We start from the raw sequence: 19532 nt of genomic DNA on the forward strand, positions 1-19532 counted from the left end.
ATGCGCTTACATAATAACGATGAAATAATCTGATATATGTAAAGAGTTTATCACTTACTAATTGCTCTGTAGGTATCTGCTCTTTTACCCTTAGTCACTATACCAGAAAATCTTCAAAGTTTCAGAATATATACACAAGTTGTAGTCATTACTAATGTACTAGAATGCTTTATCTGAGACAGCTAGAGAGATTCAGGATTTAGAAAATCACTGATAAAACCTCTTTATATGTCACACGGTTTAATTTTTCAGTATGTACTGTTACAATTTCAAGTTAATAAAATACACAACTACAGAGATTCTTTTATTTAAAAAATCAGTGATATCCATAGTTTCATATAATAATGACAGAAATTTCATTAACAAGCCAATTAATAAAAGAGCATATCTGTGGCAAAGGAAGGGTGGGTTTTCACGGTAGGAGATTGGAGCCGAGCCAGCGACTCCCACCGGGCGAGCTCCGAGGCAGGTCAAGGACACCGCACTGCCTTTTGCTAGAACACGTTTCCTGGGCAGTTTAACATTTTTGTCCTTAGAATTTACTGTTGTCAAAGCTATCATTAACATTTTACTCAAGAGTTTTTAAGAGAAAATCTTCACAAAATAAACAGTGCAGATCAAGTAATTAAGATCATTTCAGATATACCTGTAAAGTACCAGGTGTGGATTAGCTGGTATTTTTCTTTCATTCTTTGATTTAAATTCAATGGAAATTTTAAGGGAAAAAAGTCAGTTACCTATTCCTTCATTTTTAAATTAAATAATTTTAGTAATTATGTAGAAAAATAATTTTTAAATGTTGTAAAAAACAAAAACTGTCCTAGACTTCGTTGCTGATTCAAGCCATTGGAAGATCATGATAAGCTGCATATCTTCCAGTCACGTGATGATAAATCTGCGAGGAAAGCAGTTTTGTTAATAATTATTAGGTCATTACACATATCAATTAATAATTATACCATTATAGAGTCATTTATAATTTTAATTAACATTTCATTATAAAGTCCCCACTATTCCACACTTCAGCAAAATCTCCAATCGATGTATTTATTTCAGGTGCAAGCTTGCTTAAAAGAAGGCAGAGGTTTGGGGATGATGGCATAAATCAGATGAGTTTTCATCTCTAGTTCTCATAGCCCTAGAGGTGACTTTTCACTTCTTTCTCCCAAACACCCTTTAGTTTGCCCCAAGGACAATGGTCCACCACTCACCTGTCTCTCGATGTCCGAAAGCAGAGCGCTGGCACCTATTCGAAAGAGTTCTGGCTTGAGCCACTCGTCTCCTAGTTCCTCCTTTATGAGAGAGAGCCAAGCCAGGGAATCCTTCGCACTGCGGATGCCTCCTGCTGGTTTAAAGCCTACCTAAAAGAGGAAGGTGGGACAGAGAACAAGGTTTATTGTTCCTGGATGACTTTTCACAATGGTACTGCACAAATACAGGTCTTGATTCTTTCACTTTCTTTTTTTTTGGTCTATTTTAGTTCACCCTGCAAAAGAACTTAGATCACAGACTCACATCCATTAATACTATAAAATGACTTTTCTAAGATTAATGGGAGGAATGTCACTGCTTCTGAGGAGATACTAATGAGAGTTAATAACCCTCATTAACATTGCACTTATTGGAAAGTCATAAACCTCAACCATCTACACTACAGCTGTGAACCTGGAATAAACAAAAGAAGTGTCAATAAACAGGAAAATCAATCACGAAAGCTCCTTCATTCATTTCTACAAGTAAGCCTGTATAGACACCTTTCAGCCCTTGATCTCGAGGTGCAAAAGACACATATCTGTGTATTTAAAACAAGAGGAGCAAATCAGCGAGGTCACAGTAGCCAAACTGGCAGCAATCAGCAAGGAGAGTTGACCGTTGTTTTAATCAGCATAACTGCAGGGACCTTTTCCCCCTAAGTTGTAAGTAGACAGAGTTATATAAAGCAGCCAGACCAGTTAAATGAGCATGGTAAGAAAAGACAGTGTAGGGGCTCTTCACACTTTAGTAGCCTTTGAAGGTGACCATAAAACAGCATGATTCAGCCAATATCTGATGTTTACAAATTATGTCCCCAAGTCCATTAGAAAGTGATAAATGTGATCTATATATAGTAAAACCTGCTTATCTGGATTCACTTGTCTCAGGAACTTGACTATCCAGGAGACTAGAGACTCTAGAGATGGCAGCAATCATGAAAACGCCCCATGGCCCAAGTACAAAAGCTCATGCACTGGACCACTCAGAGCTGTGGGTTCCATAGGCAGCACCAGCAAGGGGTGACTGCTAACAGAACACTAGACAAGGAAGACCATAATAAATGAATGGCCCCGTTATCAAGCCAAGCTAGAAACCTCACAGTGAACCTCACTAACACACCCAATCGATCAACAGTCAAGTCCAACCCATCCTACCTTCTTCGTGTCTCTATGTCCACCCCTCACTTTCCCATCTACTCTCATGTTCACTGTTTTAGTTTAAACCAGGGGTCTCAAACTCGCGGCCCGCGGGCCGCATGCGGCCTGCCGAACAATTTTGTGCGGCCCGCAGACTAATCCACGAAGTTCAAAATATTTTGGATAAAATTAAGTAAGCCTAGGGGCCTACTTGTATTTTTCATTTCTCTAGCATCCTAGCTAGATATTAGCTTAGTTAACAGCAGTTGTGATGCGAACTACAGTTTCTGGTCGTTTAGTGACACTGAGTAAACTACATGTACGATTGTGCTTGTTGTACTGATTATTTTTTGTTTTCAACTGCAGTGAGAAAAGTGTTGCATAACAGTTGCCTTTTGTAGACCTAGTGCGGCCCACCGAAAGGCTGTGATCTTGCTCTGGGGCCCACATGCTGAGTTGAGTTTGAGACCCCTGGTTTAGACCCTTGTCAGTTCTCACAAGGATTATCAGTAAAGGTCTCCCAACTGGTTCCCCTGCCTCAGTCACATGACGTCACACAGCTAAGCAGCAGCTGTGTAGGGATTCTTACCACATCTGCCTATTGCTTTGGGACCCCAGTGACTCTGTAAGAGTGAGGGGAGTTGAGGGAGGAGGGGAGATAAGTGGAATGAGGTTATTTATTGAGAAGAGGCAAAAAAAAAAAAAAATCAATTAGCTGATATTAGCATATATGTTAATCATAGGAGCACATCTATCAATTAGGCAGCGCTACATATAGATTTTCCTATATAACTCAGTTGTGTCAGCAAGTCTGTTTGGCAATGCTTCTGATGACAGTTTCTAGTCTAAGTCTGTACTTTTTTCTTAAGGGAGAGAATATGGAAAACATAAATCTGCAATGAAATCCGTTATGAAATATTAAACCTCTGCTTCTCAGGAGTGACACTAATCACGATCTGGAAGGGGGCTGATCACATTTTAAAACGCCCCTTAAATCAAGAAACTTTACAGTCTATGGGCTGCCCGGGCAACCTGTCAACAACATGAAAGGACGTGGGAGATACCCACACAGCGCCTCACTGTGTGAAATCACACGCGATGACAACGAGTGCAGTTTGACTGGTATCTGTTCGTAGCCTGATAAAACTGGGATGAACTTTGTTGATGAGCTGAGGAGTCAACACAATTAAAAAAAGAAAGTGTTGAAAGACAACAAAATGTCCCTCGCTCTCTCCTCTGGTCTAGAACCACTGAGCACTTCAGACTTTTATTGGAATTCTTTGCTGGCTGTCGAAAGGATCTCCTGGGAAGGGGCTTGTTTGTTTCTGTATCCCTGTCAGGTCACCTAGATTACCACGGCACACATTTAACAACTCCATGAATGTTTGTTGACGCTAGAACAGGATTGAGTTCCCAGTGGAGAGTTTTAGTCCCAACTATGGAGCTTACGAAACGTGGAGATGACTGAGGACTACCCCTGGTAACAATGCAGAGATGAGGGCCCCGGCTTCGACAAGTGTAAAAAGCTTCATATCTATCTGGATGTTCTTGGGCTGAGAATAAGAAGGGCTGGTCTAGTATGTGCTAGTAGGTGGTGGGCCCACTCACTCAAAGGGGTGGGGGCAGGCAAAGATAGAGTTCTCTCATTTTTTTTATAGCTTTACTTAATTTTTTAAAACTTGGATCACTGCGCAAAGGCTACCAAGTAGAGGCTGTTCAAGCTGGGTCAACTTTCATATGTAGTTCACAACAGTTACTTAACTTATTTGTACTTTTTTAAGATATGAAGTTATTCTGAAGGAGAAAATTCTGGAGGGAGTTCATTTCCTCTCACACTCAGTACATTCTAAAAAAGGTCTCCGATTCCAAAATAAACTAAAGCTACAGTCACATATAACATCATCACGTCCAGATGGTAAAAGATTAAAAATCTTCTGGGGGGTTTCTATTCAGCAGAAATCAAGAGATTGGTTTTAAAAGATGTCTTCTGAGGAAGAGAAAGCTTCATTTAAAAAAAAATTACCTTTCCCTCCAATGATATAAAAAAAAAAATCCTTTGAGATAATTTGCAACTAAACAAGCAACTTGAAATGAAAAGGAAAATCCAAACTCATTTTAAAAAACACCTTATACGCATTTTCCTTTTAACTTCATGTTTCAAAAAATATGTATTATTTTTCGAAAAGCTGACAAAAGCTAGCATATACCCTCCTCAGCTTAACAGTCTTCCAAAGAGCACATCTAACTGCCATAAAACGCAAAAATGGATATTTAATTCAAGAGCTATATAACGTCTAGCTACCTTTTCCCTGCTGTTTCACAGCATTTCATTATTTTGTTTAATAAGTTCATCTCCTCAAGAATTTTCTCTTCACCTCATATTATTAAAAGTAATAAGTTTTTCTGGACCGGGGGTTTCCCAACAGAAAAACCAATTTATGTGTGTCCTTCAATAATGACAGGAAAAGATTATTTCCCATTATATTGCATACTTTTCATATCACCACCACAGCTTATCATTCAATAAATGTTACTCTGCAATTCTTTCCATTCCTCAAGGAAGTTTAATTTCTGCATTAACCTGTTTTTGCTGGCCAACGCCTGACCAGAAAGCCTTTGCGTTGCCGCAGAATTAGTTTGTTAAAGAACCCATTTAGCAATTTCTTGTCAGTGATAAAATTGTCTTCAGTTAATAAAAGGACATAGAGTAAGTTTACATCTTGATCACACATACTTGCTCCCACACTCACACTCACTTTCTGCTAACTGCACATTTTTCTCCAGGAATGTGTCCTTTTGTAATGAAGGGTAAATTAAACATTTATCTTAATAAGGGGAACTCATTCACACTTCTGCATGTAAAGACAGTTACGTGGCTGGAACTAGTCTTATAAATAACATTATCTTTACTCTGAAGAAAGATTTGCTGGCAATAATATACCTTGTTTCCAGTTTTCCAGAAGAAATCTCTAATGGACCGTAGCATTACTATGGCTACCGGGAAGGTGGCATTGACCGTTTCTTTTCCAGTAGACGTCTTAATAAAATCTGATCCTAAAACAAAAGAAAGAAACACCACATGTTAATTTTCAAACATTCTTTTTACATTTTTGAGTCAGTGGAAGAAATGAGTTGTGTAAATTGTTTTTCCTGAGGAACACCTTATTTTTCATGAATTAGTTGAAAAAAAAATTCTCCCTTTAAAATAATTCTTTCTATACTTTTTCTTCTCCTTATTATAAGATGAATTAAATTAAGCAACAAATGGATTCTCACAGACCCCTGGGGTTCTTCCCTTATATTTTCATATCACCAATTTAAATCAAGTTGGTTTATTTAATACATAACTGAGATGAATAAAACAATTGTATTCCTTGTGCTTAACATATCATATAACACTTTACTACAAAATTGGAATGCCAACTCCTTTTTCCCCTCATTTCCTTATGTTTAGAGGAAGTACTGTACACGGTCCAGCTATGACAACATAAGATGAATCACCATGAACTGATCTCTACTGAGGTTGTTTGGTAATGAAAGCAGTCTTCCAACTAGATTAGGATTTTCATGAAAGACACCATGCTATCTCATAACTTACAAGTATTTTAAACAACTTCCTGTCTCTCAAAGATATCTTGTATCTATTGATGTGGTTTAAGAGATTAACCCAGAGGAGACAAAGGAATGATGATAGGAACAGTTGAGATTCACTGGGGGCAATGTACCATGCATTCTGCTAGGTGCGCTGAGAGTATTAAGGCAGTCAATCCTCGTGACAACTGTAAAAGTTAAGTACTGAAATGATCCCCATTTTTAAAGAGGGAATTGAGGCACAAAAAGTTAAGTCACTTGCTTGAAATCACATAGTAAGCAGAGGAGGTAGGATTTTAACCAAAGCAATATAGCTTACCCAATATGCTATCGTGTCTACAGAAATTTATCTAGGGTCACGGAGTGAGATAGCCAAATAGAGATTCTTTCATGTGGTTACCTATTCCCAAAACACACCAAGTGTGAACCACAGACCAGCAGCATGGGCACCGCCAGGCAGCTTGGTAAAAATGCAGGTTTCTCAGCCCTACACTAGACCAACTGAATCTGAATGTCTCAACAGGGCTCCTGGGTGATTCCTATGCAAATTTATGGCCCTAGCCCACTGAATCTGTAGATCCAGAGATATGGCAAATCTCTGAGATCCTCTCCACATATCAAAAAAGGGGTCGATGGAAGTCAAGGAAAAGAGTGGCCAAAACTCTCCGCTCTAGTTTTAATTGGGAAAGATACTTCCACGACTATTCTGTGGATCGAAAGGTTCAAATCAATACACCTTTAGTAAGTGCACTGTGTGTAAAGCATCATGAAAAATAATAAAAAAAAACAAATCATTCAAACACTTGCCCTCAAAACCACATACATTCTACATGCAAGTGGAGATGAAACACAATCCTGGATAATCACCCAATGAGCCAGAAGTCAGCAGATCTGGATTCTGGCTCTGGCTCTGGCTCTGGCTCTGAAACGAACCTTGCAAATCCCATCTCCTATTCTCTCTCATTTGTAAAACAGATCACAAATTCTTACTGGCTTCATAGTGTTATTCAAGAAACCAAAAAGAGACATTTTATGTAAAAATGTCAAGTGTCATACAAGTATGAATGGAGCGAAGAGAGTAGGGTTGCAATCTGTAGAAATACCATAGGAATTCTGGCATATAGGAACAGGCGATTGGAAGCCTTCTATTCTTTGGGTCTGTAGGTAGGCCCATGTAGGAGAAAGAGACATACTTGGCACACACACACATTCATTCAACAAATACTCGCTAAGTGTTTACTACGTCTAGAGTGTTCTAGATGCTGGGAATAGACCACTAAACAAAATAGACAAAGTTCCTGTCCTTGTGAAAATTTCCAAAGAGAAAGACAATAAACAAGTTAATATATAACAAAAGCCAGGGGGAGATAAGTGCTATGAGATAAAATAAGCAAAGTAATGAGAGAGAATGATGGATTTGGGGAGAGGTAGCTATATTTATTTAAATAGAGTTCTCATAAAAGCATCTCTGATGAGTGACATTCTGAGACTGAATAAAGGGAATCTGTGAAAAGAGCCTCAAAAGCCAGGAAAAAGCAAGTGCAAAAGCCCTGAAGTGGGCATGCGCCAGGTTGATTAATAAGTGAATGAATGACTATAGAACCTGACTCCTACAGCATCAGAAGACAATCAAAGAGAATAGATCAAAGCCTCCAAACAGATTTAAGAAGGTGAGGGGAACATCCCAAAAGAATTCACGAGACCAAGACATGTTTTCTAATATGTGACACTGTCTTTGGATTCACTAGAAGACTTTTAGATACAGTGCTATGTATCACCTGAATTCTTTTAAGCATCTTGGAGAAGATTATTAATATAAAAGACAGAAACCACATTTGTTGGACTAAAAAAAAAAAAAAAAGGTATGGTCACTTAAAAAGCACACCTTCTAAAGTTAACCAAAAGAGCCAAATTCTGTTCGAGGTTTCTGGAGGCATGGTAAGGAGGAGCCTCTCCTAATACACCTGAGAGGAGCCCAGTAGAACACCTACCAAGGTAGCAACAATAATCCGGGAGAAGCAACAGTGGCCTACACATTATTTGTCTGTCTGCCCCCCATTGTTGACTGTATTGTAAGCATTTCTGGGGGCAGGTCCTATATCCTTCTTATGCCAGTCCCTAGGGTTTAACATATATGAGAAGCTTAATAAATAAATTTTAGATGGATGGATGGATGGACGGCCGGCCAGCCAAAACTACCAAGAAAAAGCAGATTATTTTCCACCTTTAACTGATTAATGGGGAAGGGAAGACAGTTTGGGGTTTCTTTCTAGGTCCACTATCAAAGACTGGCAGGTGACTCAGAAGAAAATATTGTTTTATTTATTTTTAAATATACTTTTAATTTTAGACCAGATTTAATTTATTTATTTATTTATTCATTTTATAGAGAAGAGGGAGAGACAGAGAGAGGAGAGACAGAGAAAGAAGGGGGGAGGAGCTGGAAGCATCAACTCCCATATGTGCCTTGACCAGGCAAGCCCAGGGTTTCGAACTGGCGACCTCAGCATTTCCAGGTCGACGCTTTATCCACTATGCCACCACAGGTCAGGCCAATTTTAGACCAGATTTAGATGTAGAGAAATATTGTGAAGATAGTACAGAGAGTTTCCCCATATATCTCATACCCATTTTCTCCTATTATTAACAACTTACACTACTATGGTACATTACTTACAATTGAGTCAATAGTTATAATTATTAACCAAAATCTATACTTTAGATTTCCTTAATTTTTTACTCAGAATTCAATCTAATTCAGGATACTAAATATAATACACTTGTCATGTCTCCATAGGCTCCTTTTAGATGTAACATTTTCTGACCAGGTGGTGGAGCAGTGGATAGAGCAATACACTGGGACGCAGAGGACCCACGTTCAAAACCCCGAGGTTGCCAGCTTGAGCACGGGCTCATTTGGTTTGAGCAAGGCTCACCAGCTTAAGCCCAAGGTCATTGGCTTGAGCAAGGGGTCACTCAGTCTGCTGTAGCCCCTGGTCAAGGCACATATGAGAAAGCAATCAATGAACAACGAAGATGCGCAACAAAGAATTGGTGCTTCTCATCTCTCTCCCTTCCTCTTTGTCTGTTCCTATCTGCCCCCCCTCCGTTTCTGTCACAAAATATATTTATTAGATAGATGTGACATTTTCTTAACTTTTCTTATTTTGATGACTTTAACAGTTTTGAGGCGTACTGGTTGGGTATTTTGTAAAATTTTCCTCATTTGGGATTTGTCTGATGCTTTTCACATAATTATACTGGGGTTATGGGTTCCTGGGGAGGAATGTTATAGAGCTAATGTGCCATTTCCACAACATCACATCAAAGGTATATACTGTCAACTTGACTTACCACTGGCTGATACTGACCTTGACCACTTGGTAGAGGCAGTATTTGCCAGGTTTCTCCACTGTAAAGTGTGCCCCTCTTCCTATTTCCAGTATTGTACTCTTTGGAAAGAAGTCCTTATGTGTATCTAACACTTAAGAAATAGAGAGTTATAATCCACCTCCTTTACAGGAGAATCATTACATAAACTATTCAGACTGTTTGTATGAGAGATTGGTTTCTTCATTAATTCATCATTCACTTAGAATCATTTATTTATATTAGTATAGACTCAAAAGGTATTTGTTTTATACTTGGGTTTATAATCCAAATTTACTTTATTCTGTTGCTCAAGTGGTTTAACTTCAGCCGTTGAGAGCTCTTTATGTTGCTTCCTGCATTCTTTTGCACATCCCCACCATGTAGACTTTTTGTTTCTCAAGCATTTTCTGTTAACAAACGTTCTAGGCCACCTTGTATGTTTTCTGCCCCTGTCCGGGAATAAGCTACTTCTCCAAAAAGTCCTGGTTTCTTTTATTAGAGAATGGTATTGGAAACCAAGATCTTGGTGCTAGGTGTACTCATTGTTATTCTGAATCTTGATTTTAGGCCCTCTCAGCTGACTCAGCAAAAAAAAAAAATGCATGTATACTAACCCATTTATATGCACATATCTATCAATAATTCCATATCTACATCTCTACTCAACTAAACACGAGTTATGCTGATGTCTCTAATTCTTGACTCCTTACCACATGGACCATTCTAGCCCTCTCACCTGAGTATTTGTAAACTTCCACTCCAACAGTGAGAAACCTGGCACCTGCCATCTGCCATTCATTTATTTGATTTTTCACACCCAGTAACCACGTACAGTGCTATCAGAATTGTTAACCATACCATCAATGGAAACAACTTTATCAGCTCCAGTGCAGTGCTAATGTGCAGTTAACTTGCCTTTAGCTTTATAGACTATACTCATTTATGAAGTCACTTAGGTCAGCAGTATTTTCCCCCAGCTCCTGAATTCAGTGAGGTTGTTTCACAGTCTGCATTCTATCCTGGAATCCCGCGACCTTCTTAATGTTTTTTGTTTGTTCGTTTGTTTTCGTGTATATACATTAAGGTTCACTCTCAAGGGAAACTTCAAGTTGTATGTTTGTTTGTTTTCCATTGATTTGAGAGAGCCAGACAGATAGGAGGAGGGGGAAATAAGAAGTGGGAAGAGGGAGAGAGGGAAAGGCATCAACTCGTTCCACTTATTTGTTCCACTTGGCTGTACACTCACTGACCGCCTGTCGTATGTGCCCTGACTGGAGATCGGACCTGAGACATCTGCACACCAGGATGCCTCTCTATCCACCGAGCCAGCTGGTCAGGGCCAAAACTTCTTTTAACAAATGAATAATGTTTCGTGTATCCATCATTACAGTATCATGTGGAATATTTTAACCACTCTAGAAAATTCTCCTGTACTTCACATTTTCATCTCCCCTTCCCATAGGCAACCACAGATCTTTTTACTATCTCAATAGTTTTGTTTTCTTCAGAGTGTCATATAATGGGACTCAAACAGCCTTTCAGACTTGCTTCTTTCACTGGCAATATGCATTTAAGGTTCACTCATGTCATTTCAATATTTCTTAGTTCATTTCTTTTTATTACTTAATATTATTCCAGTATATAGATGTACCACTGTTTGTTTATCCATTCACCTATTAAAGAATAAAAAGAAAAAGAATAATTGGTTGCTTCTAGTTTGGGGCAACTATCATAAAGCTGCTATAAACATTCACATGCAGTTTTTTGTGTGGACAAAGTTTTCAAATCAGTTGGAAAAATGTTGAGAGGACAATTGCCAGACTGTATGGAAAAACCATATTTAGTTTGACAGAAACTGCTATACTGTCTCCCAAAGCAGTTGTAACATTCTGCACTCCCAACAGCAATGAATGAGTGTTCCTGTTACTCTACGTTCTCACCAGCAATTTGTATTGTCAATTTTCGGATCGTAGCCAACCAAATAGATGTGCATATAGATCTTGTACATATTTTTGTTAGATTATACTTGTTTTCACTTATGAATTGCTATTGTACGTGGTAGATTATGAAATTTCAAATTCCAGTTTATTGCTGGTAAATAGAAAAGCAATAGACTTTTGTATCTTAACCTTATATCAGGAAACCTTAGTAAACTCAGTAGTTGCAGGAGTTTATTAGTTTGGGAGGGGTGGGATTTCCTCCATAGACAATCATGTCATCTATGAACAAAGACAGTTTTATACCTTTCTTCCTGTAGTAATTTCTTATGGGTGTTATAATAAATTATAACACATTTGGTAGCTTAAAGCAACAGAATTTTATTTTCACAATTCTGGAGGCCAAGGAGTACAAAATCAAAATGCCAGCAGAGCAGCACTTGCTGCAGAGGCTCTAGGGAAAATCTGCTTCTTGACTCTTCCAACTTCCTATGGCTGCCAGCACCTCCGGCTGCATCGCTCTAATCTCTGCCTCCATTTTCATACAGCCTTCTCTTCTATGTGTGACTTAATCTTCCTCTGCCTCTCTCTTACAAGAATATTTGTGATGGTATTTAGGACCCACTTGGATAATCCAGAAGGATCACTTCATCTCAAGAGCCTTAATATAACCACATCTGCAAAACCCCTTTTTTCCAAAAAAAGGCAATACTAACAGGTTCTGGGAATTAGAACATGGACATATGTTTGGGAGCCATTATTAGCCTACCACATTTCTCAAATGTATACATTTTATTTCCTTTTCTTGTCTTATTGCACCAGCTAGGATTTCCAGTACAATGTTGAACAGGAGTTGTGAGAAACATCCTTCCTGTTCTTAAGGGGAACTTCAAGGAAAAGCATCATTTCTCATCAAAAGTATGCTAGATTGTTTACAGACGTTCTTTATCAAGCTGAGGATGTTCTCCTCTATTCCATGTTTGCTGAGAATTTTTATTATGAATTGATGTTGAAATTGTCAAATGCCTAATCTATATCAACTGATATGAACACATGAGTTTTCTTTTTTAGGGTATTGATACAGTGGATTATATTACATTGAACCAGCCTTGAATCTCTAAAGTGAATTCTACTTGGTTGTGATATACAATTATTTTTATACATTGTTGGCCTCATTTTGCTAATATGTTGTTGAAGATCTGTGTTCCTGAGTGATACTGATCTACAGTTTTCCTTTCTTTTAATGTCCTTATCTAGATTTGGTATTAGGGTAATGCTGGTCTCACAGAGTCTATTATTTTCTGGAAGAGACTAGAGAACTGGTATTATTTCTTCCTTAAATGTTTGGTAGAATTCTGGTGAACACACAACACAATATACAGATGATGTATTATAGAATTGCCAACTGAAACTTATATAATTTTATGCAATGTTACCCTAAAAATTCAATTTAAAAAAAGAAAAAATGGCCTGACCAGGTGGTGGCGCAGTGGATAGAGCGTCGGACTGGGATGCGGAAGACCCAGGTTTGAGACCCCGAGGTCCCCAGCTTGAGCGTGGGTTCATCTGGTTTGAGCAAAAGCCCACCAACTTGAACCCAAGGTCACTGGACCCAGCAAGGGGTTACTTGGTCTGCTGAAGGCCCGCGGTCAAGGCACATATGAGAAAGCAATCAATGAACAACTAAGGTGTTGCAACGCTCAACAAAAAACTAATGATTGATGCTTCTCATCTCTCTCCATTCCTGTCTGTCTGTCCCTCTCTATCCCTTTCTCTGACTCACTGTCTCTGTAAAAAATAAAATAAAAAAAAAATAAAAAAAAAAAGAAAAAATGTTAGACTTCATCAGTGAAATCATCTAGAGCTGAATCTCCTTTTTAGAAGGTTATGAGTGTGTTTAATTAACAATTTTTAAATAAATAATGATTATTTTATAACATTCTATAATAAAATATTTCATAAAATAAATTAAATTAAAATAATTTCTTCACTGGTTTTAGAACAAAGAAGACCTTTCTTTCTTATGTGAGTTTCAGTTGATTGTATCTTTCACAGAACTGATCTATTTAAGTTATCAAATTGTGGGCATACAGTAGTGTGTATTCCTTTACTATCATTTTAATGTTCATAAAAATGATTCCCCTCTTTCATTTATGACAGTTAATTTGTCTTTTTTTATTTTTTAGATTTTATTTATTGATTTTTACAGAGAGGGGGGAAAAGGCAAAAGAGAGAGAAAGAGAAGGGGGGAAGAGCAGGAAGCGTCAACTCCCATATGTGCCTTGACCAGGCAAGCCCAGGGATTTTTTTGAACTAGCTACCTCAGCGATCCAGGTCAATACTTTATACACTGCGCCACCACAGGTCAGGCTAATTTATGTCTTTTATCTTTTATTCTTGGTTAGTCTGTCTAGAGGTTTATCAATTTTATTGATTTTTACAAATAAAAAAAAAGCAGCTTTCAGGGTTTTTCCATTTCTCCGTTGCTTTGTTTCCAATTTCATTGATTTCTGCTCTGATTTTTGCTGTTGTTGTTATTCTGCTTACCTTAGGCTTGAATTGTTCTTCTTTCTCTACCTTCCTAAAGTAGAAGCTGAGATGATTAATTTTAGATAATTCTCCTTTTCTAATATACACATCTAATGTTATAAATTTCCCTCTAGGCAATGTTTTTGCCTCATCCTACAAATTCTGTAAGTTTATTTTAATTTTCATTTAGTTTAAAATATTTTTCAGTAACTTTCCTTGGGAATTCTTTAAACCATGTGTTATTTAGGAGTACACTGTTTAATTTCCAACTATTTTTGGATTTTTAACTATTGATTATTGATTGTTACCGATTTCTACTTTAGTTCTGTGGTCTGAAAACATACTTTGTATGACTTATATTCTTTTAAGTTTCTTAAGGTGTGTTTTGGATGCCAAAATGTGTCTAATTTTAATGAATGTTCCATGTGAACTTAAGCATATGTATTCTGCTGTTACTGCATGAAATTTCTACAAAAGTCAATTTGATCATGGTGATTGACAATACTATACAGGTATTAATAGTATTATAGTATTGACAATACTATACAGGTTAACTATATCCTTATTAATATTCTGCCTGTTTGAGCTATCAACTGCTGAAAGAAGGATTTTTAAGTCTCCATCCAAAATAAATTTGTCTCTCTTTTTAGTTCCATCAGATTTTGCCTCACATATTTTGATGTTTTGTTGTTAGGACATATATGTTTAGGATTGTTATGTCTTCTTGGAGAAATAAACCCTTTATTATTACAGAATCCCCATTTTATCTCTGATAATGTTACATTTTCTGAAGTCTGCTTTGCTAAATTTAAGAGCTACTTCTGCTTTACTTTGATTATTGTTACCATAGTATGTTTTTCCATCCCTTTACTTTGAACCTACTAAATCTTTATATTTAAGGTAGATTTCTTATAAACAACCTATTGTAGTCTTCTTTCTTGACAATCACTTTTAATTGATATTTCAGACCATTATCATTTATTATTGATTTAGTTGAATTAATATCTACAATGTTTATAACATTTTTGTTGTATTTTTTCTTTATTGGATTTTACACCTCTTTTTCTGCTTTCTCTGGCTTAACTGAACATTTTATATGATCCTATTTTATGTACTTTTGGCGTATTATTTATATTTTTTTATTGGTTGTCCTGGAGTTTTCAATATATATTTTTAAAAATTTAAGTCTACCTTCAAATAACATTATACTACCACACAGGTACTACAAGTACCTTTTAACAAAGTATTCCTAATTCTTACCTCCTGTCCCTTATAACAGTGGTCCCCCACCCCCGGGCCATGGGCCGGTACCGGTCTGTGGGCCATTTGGTACCAGTCTGCAGAAAAAGAATAAATAATTTACATTATTTCCATTTAAGTCTGAATGATGTTTTATTTTTTAAAAATGACCAGATTCCCTCTGTTACATCCATCTAAGACTCATTCTTGATGCTTGTCTCGGTCATGTGATACATTTATCCGTCCCACCCTAAAGGCCTGTCCATGAAAATATTTTCTGACATTAAACCGGTCCATGGCCCAAAAAAGGTTGAAGACCACTGCCTTACAACACTACTGTCATTCATTTCATTTATAAATTTGGTATAACCACCCAAAACATTGTTATTATTATTTGTTATCTTTTAGATCAATTAAAAGAAAAAATTATTTTTATTCTTCATTTATTCTTTCTCTGACATTCTTTTTTTTTTTTTTAATGTAGATCAGAGTTTCTGACATATATCATTTTCCTACTCCCTAACATTTCTCTTAACATTTATTACAGGGCATATCTGTTTGGCAATAAACCTCTCAGTTTTTGGAAGTCTGAGCTCTTTTACTTTTAAAAGATAATCTCACTGAATATATATTTCTAGGTTGGTGGGGTTTTTTCCCTCTCTCAACATTTTAAGTATTTCACTCTATTCACTTCTTGTTGACATGGTTTCTAATGAGAAGACCACAGTAATTATTTCGTTTTCTTCTATAGGTAAGGTATTTTCTTTCTGTTTTTTTATTCAAGATTTTTATTTGCCCTTGGTTTCCTTCAATTTGAATATGATATATCTAGGTGTAATTTTTAAAATATACTACTATTTGTGTGCTAAACTTTCTGGATTGGTGTTTTGGCACCTTTTATTAATTTTGGAAAATTCTTGGCTATACTACTTTAAATGTGTGGTCTGCTCCATTTTCTTTTTTTCTTCTTGTATTCTAATTACATATATGTCACACCTTTTGAAATAGTTACACAATTTTTAGCTATTCTACTGTTTTTTGTTTTCCCAGCCTTTTTTTTTTTCTCTTTATTGTTCACATTAGGGGGTTTCCCTTGACTTATATTTTTAATGTTTTATTTATTTTATTTATTTATTTTTTTTTTACAGAGACAGAGAGTAAATCAGAGAGAGGGATAGACAAGGACAGACAGACAGGAACAGAGAGAGATGAGAAGCATCAATCATTAGTTTTTCATTGCGTGTTGCAACACCTTAGTTGTTCATTGATTGCTTTCTCATATGTGCCTTGACCACAGGCCTTCAGCAGACCGAGTAACCCCTTGCTGGAGCCAGCGACCTTGGGTTCAAGCTGGTGGGCTTTTGCTCAAACCAGATGAGCCCGCGCTCAGGTTGGCAACCTTGGGGTCTCGAACCTGGGTCCTCTGCATCCCAGTCCGACGCTCTATCCACTGCACCACCACCTGGTCAGGCCCCTTAACTTATTTTTATGGTCGCTGATTCTTTCTACAATCCACTCATAAGCCTCTCTACCAATGGGCTCAATCCTGTCTGCTGATGAGCCCATAACACATTCTTCATTTCTGTTCCAGTATTTTTTATTTCCAGCATTTCCTTTTGATTATTTCTTAGAGTTTCCATCACTCTGCTTACATTACCTATTAATTTATCATGCTGGCTATTTTTAATATTAGTCATAGCTATTTTAAATTTCTCCTTCTGATACTGCCAACATCTCTGTTTTATTGGAACCTGATTCTAGTGCTTGTTTTGTCTCTGGAGACTACAGGGGGTCCTCAGGTTACAACAGTCTCAACATATGATGTTTTAAGTTTATGACACTCACTCCATCAAAACTTAAAAAAAATCAAGACGTGAGTGTAATCGTACTTATGGACTATGTGGGCAAACTAGTTTGGTTGCGTGTGGCAAAAGAATATGCAGTACAGTATACAGTACAAAATATTTATGTCTTTTTCCTTTTTCTGTGGCTTAGTTGTGTTTTATGTTCTAAACAACTGTGTTAAGATAGGTAAGTGACTTAGGCTAGTGTGTGTTTCGACTTACACCAAAATTCGGGTTATGTCACTGTCATAGGAATGGAACTGTGTTGTAACCTGAGGACCCCCTGAATGTTTTTTTCTTGTCTTTTAGCATCTCTTATAATTTTAGTTGAAAGCCAGACATGATATAATGGGTAACAGGATATAACTATTATATAAACAGTCCTTTAGTGTGAGATTTTATGTTAATCTCTCTAGAAGTTGGGCTATGCTTAAGGTATGCTATAGCCACAGGTACCAGAGTCTTCAAAGTCTATAGTATTTTTGTTTTTTTTCTTTCTTGCTTACTTTGAGCTTCCTAAATATTCCTCCTCAGAAAATCTATGTCTAATCCACAGGATTACTGGAGCCCTATTAGTGTAGTGGTAATGCATGGGAGAGAGAAAGTATTTTATAATCTTATAATTAAATTTCAGACATTTAGTGGCCTGTATTTTTGGGCTATAACTTTCATAAGTATGTCTTAGCTTTTCTCTCTCACTTTATTGTAGTAGGAAGACTAGAAGACAAATGTCTTTCCAGCTGAGATGACTTCAGTAAAGTTTTTAGGCCTTTGTTAAGAAAAAAGCTTTGGACATATTTCACAATAATTATCTTCCCCTTCCCCTGCCAATGCTAAGAGGGGATCTTTCTTGGTTTTTTACTTTAAGAATCTGGGACTCCTGGGGATAAAACCTACAAAAGTATTGGGGTCACACTCAGCTTCCAACAATTTGTCAAATTTATCATTTAAGTATTCCTAACATTTTATGGCTCTAGCAGGTAAGCAGATCTTGATTGTGACTCTCAGGATTTGCCTGTCTCTCCAGATTTCAAGGTGGCAGTTGCCCTGCTACCTAAGTTATTTGATGGGTCTTAGAAAAGTCATTGGTTTTCTGTTTATTCAGCTTCTCTATGTTTTAAAAGACAGGAATAACAACTTCCAAACTCTTCACATGTTGAAGCTGAAACCAGAAGTCCTTAAATATAAAGACCAGCCTTTATTATCTAGAAATCAGGTATGGATGGAGATACAAATTACATATGGTATTTAAGGTATTTTAGACATAGGTGAAGAAACTATTATGGTCAACTAGGACTGGAAGGATTCAGAGAGATTCACTTTAGCTAGAATGATATGAGAGAGGTATAATTTTGTACAAACCTTGAAGGAGAAATCAAATGTAAAGAAGAGTGGGCAGACAGAGAGACAATACCATTAAAAAGGAACATGACAAGCATTAAAAACATAAGAAACATTTAAAAAGCCTGACCAAGAGGTGGAGCAGTGGATAGAGCATCAGACTGGGACACAGAGGACCCAAGTTCAAAACCTTGAAGTCACCAACTTGAGTGCAGGCTCGTCCACCTTCAGCAAGGGCTCACCAGCTTGAGCACGGGATTGCTGGCTTGAGCGTGGGATCATAGATGTGACCCCATGGTCCCTAGCTTGAGCCTAAGGGTCGCTGGCTTGAAGCCCAAGGTCGCTTGCTTGAGCAAGGGGTCACTCACTTTGCTATAGCCCCCCGGTCAAGGCACATATGAGAAAGCAATCAGTAAACAACTAAGGTGCTACAATGAAGAACTGATGCTTCTTATCTCTCTCCCTTCCTGTCTGTCTGTCCCTACCTGTCCCTTTCTCTGATTATCTTTCTGTCTCTGTCAAAAAAAAAAAAAAAAAAGACATCCAAAGAATAACAAATGGTTCCATCTAAGAAATCTCTATGGGGGCAGGGAGTATAGGGGTAGAGGAACGGCGATACTTGGAATGTGTGTGTCAATGTGTGTTTTCAAACATGTGACTGTAAAAGTCCCTTAGGAAACATGAGGCCTAATCACCTCAAATTAGTGTTTAAGATGCTAAATTTGGTATCTTGCTATATAAGTGAAGAAAGACAACTGTGAGTTAGAGACTACACGGAAGATTGAAATAGCAGCTCAGGCATGAAGGCACCACTGGCTATTTCTTTAAATCTACAAATAAGATCTAGCTTTAATTATATAAAATACTTTAGAAAGGACATTAGTATTTTACTGCTGTCGAAAGAACAACAGATTTTCCAATGGGACTAACTAGGTGCACACTTTAGTTTTACTTACTATTTTAATATTGCTTCTTTTGCCCCTCTGCAAAAACCATAGAGAAATAAATGCTAGATCTCAAATACCCAACACCACAGAACACCACAGACTCTCCTCAGAGTTTATGTAAATCCAACCTTAACCAAGCTCACTTTTGCTCAGCTTGGGGGAAAAAAACCAAAAGCCTTATGAGAAAATATCTCACAATTAAAATAGCTATCCATATAAATATTCTTCCATCAGTGTCCACAATTTTAATGAAATTATTAACTTAGGAGATAAAAGGCCTGGAAAGTCAAAAGTAACACATGAAACAGACTAGTATTCAACTGTAATTAGTTGAAATTAAAA

General features: G+C 37.2%; 1 protein-coding gene across 1 annotated transcript in view; it reads right to left on the reverse strand.

The window, feature by feature from the left end:
- Positions 1 to 223: 223 nt before the first annotated feature.
- DERA (deoxyribose-phosphate aldolase) overlaps positions 224 to 19532 on the reverse strand; it is a 154267-nt gene continuing 134958 nt past the window's right edge. Inside the window, exons 7-9 of the mRNA XM_066355140.1 lie at positions 5332 to 5444; positions 1212 to 1361; positions 224 to 895 (exon numbers count right to left, since the gene is read on the reverse strand). Of these exons, the coding sequence (XP_066211237.1) occupies positions 839 to 895; positions 1212 to 1361; positions 5332 to 5444 (320 nt within the window). The 3' untranslated portion in view covers positions 224 to 838. The remainder of the gene's footprint in view (positions 896 to 1211; positions 1362 to 5331; positions 5445 to 19532) is intronic.

This window comes from Saccopteryx leptura, chromosome 1, assembly GCF_036850995.1.
Source record: "Saccopteryx leptura isolate mSacLep1 chromosome 1, mSacLep1_pri_phased_curated, whole genome shotgun sequence".
NCBI classification, from domain to species: Eukaryota; Metazoa; Chordata; class Mammalia; order Chiroptera; family Emballonuridae; genus Saccopteryx; species Saccopteryx leptura.